The sequence below is a fragment of the Mus caroli genome, unplaced genomic scaffold (assembly GCF_978045245.1).
Source record: "Mus caroli unplaced genomic scaffold, Mus_caroli_1 scaffold_3, whole genome shotgun sequence".
Classification (NCBI taxonomy): Eukaryota; Metazoa; Chordata; class Mammalia; order Rodentia; family Muridae; genus Mus; species Mus caroli.
In genome coordinates this window covers 98314575-98326614 of record NW_028227258.1, presented here as the reverse complement: position 1 = coordinate 98326614, position 12040 = coordinate 98314575, and the positions used below count along the sequence as shown (strand labels likewise).

At 39.5% G+C, this 12040-nt stretch overlaps 1 protein-coding gene across 3 annotated transcripts in view; it reads right to left on the bottom strand.

Annotated features, from left to right (window-relative positions):
• Slc33a1 (solute carrier family 33 member 1) overlaps window positions 1–11917 on the bottom strand; it is a 30603-nt gene extending 18686 nt beyond the window's left edge. For 2 of the 3 annotated variants that reach the window (XM_021157144.3, XM_021157143.3), the window contains exons 1-2: window positions 10648–11917; window positions 791–981 (exon numbers count right to left, since the gene is read on the bottom strand). In XM_021157144.3, the coding sequence (XP_021012803.1) occupies window positions 791–981; window positions 10648–11422 (966 nt within the window). In that variant the 5' untranslated portion in view covers window positions 11423–11917. The remainder of the gene's footprint in view (window positions 1–790; window positions 982–10647) is intronic. The other variant, XM_021157146.2, reaches the window with a different exon arrangement.
• Window positions 11918–12040: the final 123 nt, after the last annotated feature.

The following is a 12040-nucleotide window of genomic DNA, read 5'->3' as shown; positions in this document are numbered from 1 at the left end:
GACTTGAATATGTTATCTTCTATGAACCTGTCTTCTAACTTTACTTTTCCATTATTAAAGAGATTTTATTAAAACAAAAACAATGAGGCCTGTCAGAGCTGTAGAGTGTTCACATAGATGGATTTCAAAAGAAAACACTGTAAAAGTATAGATGTTGGGAATAGGCTACAGCCTATTATGAGAAAATATACTTGTTGACCTTTCTTCTTGTTTTTTGTTTGTTTTTTCAAGACAGTATTTTTCTCTGTAGCACTGGCTGTCCTTGAAATTGCTGGATGTAATTGTCTGTAAATGTGGCTCATAGAGATCTGCCAGCCACTGCCACCCAAGGGATTAAAGGTGTGTGCTACCACCACCCAGCTAAGCAAACAAATCTTAATGAAGAATATAAGTCACCAGTAATCTCATTTGTCTTCTGGTAGATTTCCTTTCAGAATTTTAAGATATAATCCAATAGGTTTTTAAATAAATCCGCATATAGTTCTTCATCTTTGTAAGGCACACTCACATACCCAGTATTAAGGGCTCGCTCCTTGCAACAGTAGAGAGCTTCATGGTAATCGTTCTCATTCCAACCATTACTATTCACGACAGTAGCGTCACATTGACAAAAGTCTTCAAGATTTCAAGACATAAAGTTTACTTACAAGTGATATTTGATATCATCACTTTCAAAATATATTTAATAGGCAGGAAATATTGCTTTGCATTGTTAAATTCTATAGAAGAGGACTTATGGAAAGACATTGAAAGTATCCCATGATGATAAATTTGTATAAACATCTCTTACCTTTGAAGTTAGAATCAGAAGGCAAAAGGCCAGAACTGCTGGCATTTTTATAATTGAGAACAGCAGCTTGTAAGTGTCTGTGATCCCTTGTGTCTCTTCTTTTACTATTGACGCTTCTCTGTTTTCTTTTTTCAGAAGGGCTACTAATGTTGTTGTTATTAAAAATACAGTTCCCCAGAAAAATAGAAAATCTGAAATTAAGAGTGTTTTAGTTTATAATTAATTTTTGAAAATTAACTTCATTGATGCTAAATAAAACACAACTTTTATTAACCTACAATTATTTTTTTTTAATTTTATGCTGTAAACTTTAGGTTTGAGGCTTAGCAAATGAATGAAACCGTCCTGACTCTGTTAAGCATAGAGACTCAAAATTGACTGATACATATCCTGGGTCAGGGGCGAGGTTACCGATGTGACTGAATTTTGTTTGACTATCTTGTCGCTTTTTAACAGAGAAAAAAGTAGGCAGGGTAAAGAAATGTTTTTCATAGACCATAAGATTCATTAGTTATACTTACATATCCAAGCATTTCTTGTGCTAAATTATGACAATGCAGATCAAAAGAATGCATGATTGAACCAAGCATGGTGATACACACCTGTAATCCCAGCACTTAGGAAACTGAGGCAAGTTTGAGGCTAGCCTGAGCTACAAAGTTAATTCAAGGTCAGTCAGAATCACAGAGCAAGACCCTGTCTCAAAAAAGAGAAATAGACAGGGTGTGCTGGAACATACCTATAATTCTAGCACTTGGAAGATATAGCCAGCAGGATCACCACTAGACAGGGAGTTTAAAGCCAGCCTTGGGTATATGTAGACCTGTTTTAAAATAAAACTAAATACTCCTTCCCAAATCAATCACCTAATTATTTATATCAGATTTCCCCCAGTCCCTTGAGTGTGTGTATGAGAGTGCAGACGCAAGTTCATGTAGAGGTCAAAAACCAACTTCGGGAAGTCTGTCTCTACTGTAGTTCTAGGAACTGAACTCAGATGGCCAGGCTTGCATTGTATTTACCCACTGCATGATAAGTACTCTTTTTGCCATCTCACATATTTCATTTTCTATGTCTAACCATTCTAGCATGTTAATATTAACCTCCTTGCAGTATCTATGACTGGTGACAGTGTACATTGTATTGTTTCACTGAAGGAGCTTTAACAGATGTATTGGTGGGAGAGAAGAATGACTAGAAGGATCCTCACCACAGCTAGAACAGACAGTAACAAAGCACATCGCATATAATATAAATGTGCACAGCATTTTGACACATGTCCCCTCTGTAAGATACATTAGATGGTAAACTACCACATGCTGTTTGAGCTCACTGAGAAACTGGCTTTGGAGTTGCTCATTCTCCTTCTTTCAGACCCAAATACATGTGTCTCAAAGTGTCCCCAGTACTCACAACCTGGTGACCTGTAACTCCAGCCCCAATGTGTCCCTGGCCTCCAAAGACACTTGTACTCACATGCAGATACTCACCCACCCCCACAGACACGATTAAAAATAATACAAATGAATCTTAAAATGAAATAAATGATTATTTTTTTAGAGAGTTTCCCTTATACCAGTTTTTTCATTAAGAAAGCCTTTGTTGGTGGTTTATAAGGGCTGCCAACAGAAAGTCCAATTAAAAGTCTTTTGTTAAGAGTTGAATGAAGAATAAAAATGCTCCAGTTATATTTCAGGAGCTTCCTTTCTCTAGGGAAAAATGCAAGGAAAAACAATTTGCTCAGTATATCTTAACAATTTTAATGGAAAGAAACCTTCATCTAGAATTTAAATTCCTTTATTTCATTGCCAACAGGAAGATGTTAATAAATTAAACAAGACTCTGCAATATGCATAGGTAAAACTACTTCAGATTTCCTTGTGCTTTAAGGGAAAAAGAACAGCATGAACAATAGAAAATAGTCACAGAGCCAGAATTCAAAGAGTCTCTGCACCTCACACAAACAGCAGAGGGAAAAGTCAACAGCTCAGAAAGAAGGGCTTATTCACTGCTACAAGCATAACTATTAAAAACACTGACCATTTGCCTGTTTATTAACATCTCTTCCATAGCATAGTGTAACAATCACTATGCATATATGCCATCAGCTCTATAACATGACTGTCTGTGTACTGATGCAAGACCAAGATAACAAAGCTCATGTCACAGTTTCACAAGCATGAGTTTTGACTACATATTCTGAAGTGCCTATAAAAACTTGCCTAATGTACCTATATATGCAGAAATTAAAAGCATGTAGCAATTCACTACTGATGAATAAAAGTATAAAGGCTAGCCAAATGGTGGCGCACATGCCTTTAATCCCAGCACTCGGGAGGCAGAGGCAGGCTGGATCTCTGAGTTCCAGGCCAGCCTGAACTACAGAGCAAGTTCTAGTATTGCCAGTATCATGCAGAAAAAGGCTGTCTCAGAAACACACACACACACACACACACACACACACACTTCTACAAAGGCTAATACCCTAGTGTTCACTACAAATTCAGGAGAAAAGCAGTACAACTCATTTAAAACTCAAGGTTGAGGGCCTTGGGAAAGGTACTTTCTTTATGAGCCTGGCTACCTGAGTCCTACCTCTGGCACTCACATAAAGGTAAAAGAGAACTAACTCCAAAATGTTGTCTTCTGATCTCTCCACGGGCACACAGATAGAGGTGCATACACACAAATAAGTATCAATCTAAAATGTTTATGAATTCATTTTATGCATTTTCATTTAGAGTTCATAGTGTATTTTTAGAGAGGTTGGTACTTAATGCTATTGACATTCTCCAACATCAATCTTATAGGAAAATCTTATAGGCATGGTAGCACACACCTTTAATCCCAACATGTGGAAGACAGAGAGGCAGAGACAGATGGGTCTTTCTTAATTTGAGGCTAGCTTGGTCTACACAGCAACTTCCAGACTATCCATGGCTGCATAAAACCTTGTCTCAAAAATTGAAACACAAATCAGGTTCCAATATTCCTTTATAATTCATATTATTCTGTAAAACTATGAAAGCAACTAAAATGAAAAACAGAATACCAAGCATAGAAAGAGAATGAGTTATTTGCTAGGGGTTAGTACAAACATAAAACGCAGAAGCAGTCAACATGGTGATATACGCCTGTAATCCCAGCACTAGAGAGGCTAGTGGAGGACTGTGAATGTACTGCTCAACTGGACCACAGACTAACATTTTGCCCCAATCAAAACAAAATGCCCATCTGTGCTAGAAAATACCATAGCAGGGCCTTTCAATACTGAAAGTGGACTTGCAAAAGCTCAGCATTTATCACAGGAATCAAGACTTGTTTTCAGACAGGAAAAGCCCCACACTGGAAAGTACATAGAATCCTCCATTGGATGTATGATGAAATACTTGTTTAATAAATGAAATATTTCACATTACTGTAAAGAACACAGAACAGAGAGGTGGTCCAGCAGGTGACAGTGTTTGCCACACAAACCTGATACCCCGAGTTTCATCCCAAGATCCCACTGTGGAAGTAGAGAACTAATTCCTGAAAGTTGTCTTCTGACCCACATGCATACTGTGGCACAAGTACCCTGACTTATACACATACAGCATATTCATATTACTAGATAGAAGCTAACAAGAAACAAATCATGCTAGTGCCTGCAGCCACTAGGATGCAATGATGGCTCCTTCTGACTGAAGAGGGCCATTTTCCGAAGGGCCAATCTCAATACTGCACAACCTCATCTGGAAGCTTTTCTCATGTAACAGTTATAAAATCAAAAGCAAGCCCAGCTCACAGTTAACACTCATAACCCCAGCATTTGGAAGACTGAGGCAGGAGGACCACTACAAGTTTAAGTTCAGCCGGGGTTATGAAATGATTCTAGGATGCCCAGGAAGACTATGCTACAAAGTGAGAGTATCTCACTCACTCTGTCCTCTAATGAAAGAAAGGAAGAAAGAAAAAACGGGAGGGAGGAAGGGAGGAAGGAAACATATCAGATTAAGGATAAAAAGGGCATGACAACACAAAGTAATCTTAAGGTGAACTAAACAGTCAGCTATGATTGTCATACTAGTTACAAAGGAGTAGAACTGCATGGAAACACACACACACTATCACATACACACCCATCCATGTTTAACTAGTGATATCTGAATAAGGTCTATAGCTTATATCCACATCAGTTTCTGGTTTGATATTTACTTTTTTATGTGCAGGTACATGTATGTATGTGTGTGGTGGACAGAGAACTACTTGTGGAAGAAAGCTTTCTTCCTCCATCTTGTGGGTCACAGAGATTGAAACTCTGGTCCTCAGGCATCCTTAGGCATCCTTAGGCACTGAGCCATCCAGCTTGACTCAATATATTAAGGCAATATTTTAATATTATACTCTACATGTGATGCTGGCAAGTGAAAGCCAAAGAAAGGTTCATCAGACTCCTCTGAACATTTCTTTGCAACCTCCTCTGAGTCTAAGCTTATCTCTCTCTCTCCCCCCCCTCTCTCCCTCTCCCTCTCTCTCTCTCTCACACACACACACTAACTAAATGAAAATTTAAAAACATGAAACTTAAATATATAAAAGTATTGGCCACACATGGTGTACACCTTTAATGCATGTTCTTGGGAGGCAGTCTGTGAGTTTGAGGCCAGCCCTGACGACACAGTGAACTGCAGGTCAGGCAGAGCTACAGAGAAAAAGAGAGGGCAAGAGGGTGGAAGGGAGAGAAGGAGGGAAGAAGAGGAGAGAACTTGTCAAAAAAGTTAATAATAAAAATTAAAAACATAAGACAAACTTTGAAGACTACGATAGGAGTAAGAAATAAAACTTTCACCGGGCGTGGTGGTGCATGCCTTTAATCCCAGCACTCGGGAGGCAGAGGCAGGTGGATTTCTGAGTTCGAGGCCAGCCTGGTCTACAGAGTGAGTTCCAGGACAGCCAGGGCTACACAGAGAAACCCTGTCTCAAAAAAAAAAAAAAAAAAAAAAAAAAGAAAGAAAACTTTCAAAACCAAGACAATTTAGGATGCTTGAAAAGAAATTTGAATTTTTTTAGACACACTGAAATTACCTCTTTTGTTGAGTTAACTAATTTCTACTTATGTTCCAACCAGTGGGAACAGTGAAAACAATGAAGAGGAATAAAATAAATGTAATAACATGCATGTGCAAATTGTATATGTAAGACATATACAATTGTGTCCAAAAGGGTAAGCAAAATCAGGAGTTTCAGGTTTTGTGTTTTTAATTCTCTAGGAGCAAAATGGTCATCTTTATTTTGTCAACTAAAAATAGTTCCTATGAACACACTAAAAGTGAAAATAGGACACTTTTTATAATCAGTGAGGTCCTCATTGGTAAATTTATATGCTAGTAGTACAGTCCTCAGTTGCATGGCACCCTTTACCCACAGGACATCCTGGATTCAATTCCCAGCATCCCCTAAAACCAAAGTGAATTTCAGAATATACTTGAAATATATTATTTTTTAAGTACACAGTATATTGTGTAGAGGGGCCTTACATATCAAAGCATTTTCCAGATACTACTTGGTAAAAAAGAGCAGCCATTACCTTCTTTCCTTTGCTTTGTGTTAAAAAAAAAAAAAAAAAAGTCTTTACAACCTTCTTTCTGAGGAGTGGGTCTCTGGTTTTAATTTTCCCTAAATCTATGGCTTCATTTGTTACTAACATTTGAGGATAAGTTCTAACTTTCTGTATTTGCTTATATATTAAAAGACTCACCATGCTCATTACCTGCTCTCTTTGGAGGCAAAAAAAGAGGAACAAATTAAAAGGGTTCATATTATTCACGTTGAATATTACTTACCTAAAAAGCTCAATTTTACTTATGTGTATGTGGGTGTGTCTTATGAATGTACAGAATGTGTGCGCAGGTACCTGTAGAGAGCAAATGAGGCTGTTGGATTCCCAGGAGTTAAAGACAGTTACTTAGTGTCCTCTGGAAGAGTAGTAAACAAGCGAGCTGCTGACCTATCTCTCTGCGCCTCCCTAAAAGTTGAAAATGTTTTAAAGTTTATTTTGAATTGTGTGTCAGGGTGAGTGGATGTTTGTATGCTTGTGCAGGGGCCTAGGCCAACTACAGACACTAGATCTCCAGAAGCTGGAATTACAGGTGTTTGCGAATAATCCAACATGGGTATGGAGACCGTAACTTAGTACTCTACAAGAGCAGTATTGAACCCTTAACTTTTGACTCATCTCTCAAACCCAAAAGTTGAGTTTTAAGGTAAAAACCAAAATCAAAACAAAACAAACCCATGTTTTAAATTTTCTAAGATAAATTTTACTCTTAAAATGTTAAACCATAGCCGGGCGTGGTGGCGCATGCCTTTAATACCAGCACTTGTGGGGCAGAGGCAGGTGGATTTCTGAGTTCGAGGCCAGACTGGTCTACAAATTGAGTTCCAGGACAGCCAGGGCTACAGAGAAACCCTGTCTTGAAAAACCAAAAATAAATAAATAAATAAATTTAAAAAAAGTTAAACCATAAACTTAAATTTTTGGTGTAGTTGAGTGAATTTTTAGCATATGCATAATTTCAATTTACTACCATAAGTTCCATTTTTAATTCCTAGTAGTACAAAAAAGCTTTATCACCCATCAATGGTCACCTAACTTCTCCCCATATAACTGAAGGAAAGGTAATATTTTGTTTATTATTGTTTGGGGAGTAGGTTCTCTCCTTCCACTGTGGGTTCCAGCAATTGAAGTCAGGTCCTGGCTTGTGGTGCAAGCACTTTTCAGGTGCGGAGCTTTCTCCCAGTGTAATACTTTAAGCCTCGCATGAGTGCTAAAGGATGTAGTATAGCCAATATTAGAAAAACATACAAACAACTTATAACTTACCTATTTAGTAATGAACCAATTCGGCTTGCTTAAATTCTAAAAAGCATTTGTTACATAAAAAGGTAATGAGTACTACAAGACAAATTTATTATTAAGGAAATATTGGTATGCTTTCTTCCCTGTTCAAAATGCTTATAGATATAGGATTTACATCCATTACAGTTTTTTTTCCAAAGAAATATACCCTCCTTTTCTCTGATTGACTCCTATATATGCATACTCATTTTAAAACAAATTTCAAAGTCACACAGGGGCTGGAAAGGTAGCTCAGCAATTAAGAGTACAGAACCGACATGGTGGCTCAGCCTAAGTCAGTTAAAAAATTAACACTTTAACCTATCATTACTAAGAATCAGGTGTTCTAAAAGTGGGTGATGCTTTCAGATACTTGGGAATCACAATGTTATATTTGTTCCATTAAAAAAAAAAGCCTTATATTAAGAAAATTTCATCTTAAGGTTTTCCTTGAGATTTCCACTAACTTCTTACCAACTATAGACAAAATATCATATTAACAGTTACAAATACCTAACTCCAAGTCCATCTATCTCTTTCTTTCCTTCCTTCATTTTCTTTCTTCCTTCCTTTTCTTTCTTTCTCTCTCTTTTTCTTTCTCTTTCTCTTCCTTTCTCTCTCTCTCTCTCTCTCTCTCTCTCTCTCTCTCTCTTTCTTTCTTGACAGGGTTTCTCTGTATAGCCCTGGCTGTCCTGGAACTCACTCTGTAGCCTCCAACTCAGAAATCCACCTGCCTCTGCCTCTCACGTGCTGGGATCAAAGGTGTGCGCCACCACTGCCTGGCCCATCTATCTGTAAATAGCCTCTTGACAACATTCTTCTCATTATAGAGAAGGAAAAGCCACATCTGTCATCCTTCTGTCCTGTTCATTACTTACTCCTCGCTGTTTAAGGGTCTGTCTTTGCCTCTAGAGGTTCTTGGAAAACAAATGGAATGAGAGAAAAGGTTCAGAACTGTTATGAAGCTATGAAAAAGCAGTCAATATAACCAAGGTTGTTTCCTCCAGATCTTATCTCATCCCATCTTCCTGTTCTCAATTTGCTGTCTATAGAGCACGGTTTTTTAAATGTCCAAACCATTCCTCAGTATATTCCTTCTGTGGTATCCATAATTAATTACAGAATTACAATGTTTTTAAAAGGTTTATGTTCATGGGTACTAGTATTCTGCCTGAATGTGAGTACATGCACTCTGCATTCTTGGTGTCTGTGGAGGCCAGAAGAGTGCACTAAATCCCCTAAAACTGTAGTTACAGAGGGATGTAAGCCACTATATGAGTGCTGGGAACCAAACTTAAAACGTCTGCAAGAGCAACAAGACCTTTTATCAGCAGAACCATCCTCAAACCCTTGGCTGTTTTCTTTGTTTCAAGTTATGGTTTCCAATACACAGATTTTCTAGATACTGTTTTTATCTTCTCTTTAACTACCTAGGCAAAGATATTTCCTTATGATTCCACATCCTTTAAATTCCTCAGAACCACTAGGTAGTTAAACTGGGCATGGTGGTGTACATAATTAACTATATGGGTCCTTAGGGAATAGAAGTCTAAGACCAGTCTAGACTCTTGTTGAAAACTAGGGCCTAGACAAAGGTCAATAATAGATTCCTAGCACTGAGAGAGGAAAAAAGGAAAAACTCCCACTGGTTAATAATGGGATTGAGAGTTAGCACAGTAGAAGATGGCTTCCCTTTTATGTAGAAGTACTAGGTTCATTTCCCAGAACCAGGAACACACAAACAGAAACAGAATACACAGAAAATAGTTACGTTATTACCAAATTACAGAAACCTCAAAACTGGTAATGTGGTTATGTGTAAGCATTAAAATTAAAAACTCTTTAACTTAAAATGTTTTAGACTAAATCATAAGTCAACTATGGATAGAAAATAATTAAAGTAAGCTATTTTAGAATCTTCTGGAGAACAAAGTTCAAATTCCAGTTATACCAAAAAAATATAAATAAACAAGAAAAAGAAAAAAATCACACCAGCTTACATAAAGGTTTAACTAATAATAAAGTCAACTGTTATCTCTACTATGGTCACTGGCCGGTTATTCTGGGCCTCTGCAATGTTCATCTCTACTGTTCCTAGTTTGCACAGTCTTTATTTGCAGCAGGTCCTCAGAATCTTGCCACTTAGCCAGTTCCAGAATGCTTATATTAACCACCCTTCCCATTCAGTAGATGGGTAAATGGGGACTACTTGTGAAATAAAGGTGGAAAAGGATTGAAAAGCAAGAAACTAGGAATCTCCATTCACCAAAACACAAAAGAAAAAATGTGAACCATATGACCTACATTTTAAAATGTATACTTCTGTGTCAGGCAAATGTCCATGGATCTTTAATTCAGAAATTTTGTTATTCTATCAGTTGCTTTTTCCTATTCACTAAAGAGTACTGATCAATGTGACTGTGTTAATGGGCTGACATAAGGAATACTCGAAAGAAGCACACTTTAGTAAAACAGAAAACATACTTAGGTATCTATCATATAAGTTCCCAGTAAAATTTAAAAAGCCAGCTGTAGTGGCACATGCTTGTAATATCAGCACTCAGAAGGGTGAAGCAGGACTGAGTCTCAAGTTGGATATATAGAGCCTTTTAAAAATCCTGTAAACAGAATTCAGAAATAATCCAAAAGCAAGCAGAAGGACAAACATCAAATGGTTTCTCTTCTAGAAAGAATCTGGAAGGAAAAAAATGTGTGTGAACTGTCTAAAGGAAGACGACTAGGAGGGAGATGTAGAGAACAAGGCTGTGTTATGGAAGTGATTGTGAGCAAAGTACGAAAATCTCATAATGGAATCCAATATTGTGTTAATTTGAAAGGGAAATGAAGTAAAATATCTTGTGCATCATTAAAAGTAAAAAATATATGCAAGCAAATGAGAGCTCCCATCTGATGTTTCATCAAAAGCATTCATAAGCATAAAATAAACCTAACAGTATAATAGTTTTAAGTACACTACCTGAAAGGGTAACGATTCCTCTGGGTTGAGGCTGAAACCGCAAGTATTTGTTACAAAAGTCGGCAGATTCAAGAGCCAAAAACAAAACATTGCCCAAAAAGTAGCCAGCTGTTTGGCCCACAGAATTGCATGTCGAAGCATAGCCCACGTTTTCCCGGGATAACATAGTTAATGCCCAACCATCCACAGCGATGTCCTGTGTGGCAGCCAGGAATTCAAACAAGAAGAATGTCACAGTGAGAGCAACTACATCCGGTGTTCTGCCATCAATATTTCCGAGCAAACGGTCCACTTGAGTGGATAAATATATCATGAAGATTCCTAGTGTATACTGAGTAGGGACAAGCCAGGACTTGCGACGACCGAAGTTCTTAAAGTAGACGGCATCAACCAAGGGAGCCCAGAGCAGCTTAAGACTGAATGGCCAGAAGACAAAACTGAAGAAAGCCTGATCTGTATAGCTAACATTTTTGCTCTGCAAAATGAGGGGGATGCTCCCCGCCAGGCCTAAGGGAATGCCCTGAAGCACGTAAAGAAAGAGTAGTAACAAAATGCTACTTAGTTCGGATCTATAGCTCCGCGGGGCTTTAGGGAAGTCACCAGGGCCCGCATCACCTAGAAGAACTTCCCGGTCCCCCTCCCCGCCCACCGAGTCTCGGCGACTGTCATCCCAGCCGCCCGGTGGCAGCGGGCCACTCTTCATATCCAGAGCGTGGCTAAACATGCCTGACCGCCGCTGCCGACTGTTGTCCTTGTGGGAGATGGTCGGTGACATATCAGAGACGACGTAGAGCCCGGTGTGTGGGGGCCTGAGGCTGGCGTTTTGATCAGTCTAGTCCCAGGTCCAAGGCAGTCTCTCTGGACCAGGGTCACGGTGGTTCAACGCCGGGAGGGCGGACGCGGAGAGACTAGTCGCTGTTTTGCAGCAGGGAGCCAGATCCCTGGCAGGTGGCCCAGGCGAAGCCTGGGTCGCTGCCCACAGGAGCGACTTCAGGGAGCCGGCAAGAGCTCCCTGTGCAGCCGCACCCGGCTCGAGGCTGGCGGAGCGTGCCGTGGCGCTGCGACGGAGTCTGGCTCTTAACTGCAGCGGGGACTCGAACGCCCTCCCGCCCGTCCACCTGCCACTAGGTCTCCGCTGACACTGCAGCGGGCACCCTCCTCAGTAGACACCCGAGGTAAAGGATAACTTCCTGCCTCCCGCTTCGGGAAGTGGTTCCCTGCCAAAATGCGTTCCGTGCCTCCCGACGGAGCCAGCGAATCAGAACAAGTTCCGGTGGCGGCGACCGCGAACAACGTTTGCTAGGAACCATTAATTCCCTCGATTCTGACCCCGAGGGAGGAATAACGCCAGCGTACCGAGCGTCCAAGACGGAACGTCTTAACAAACCCGGTT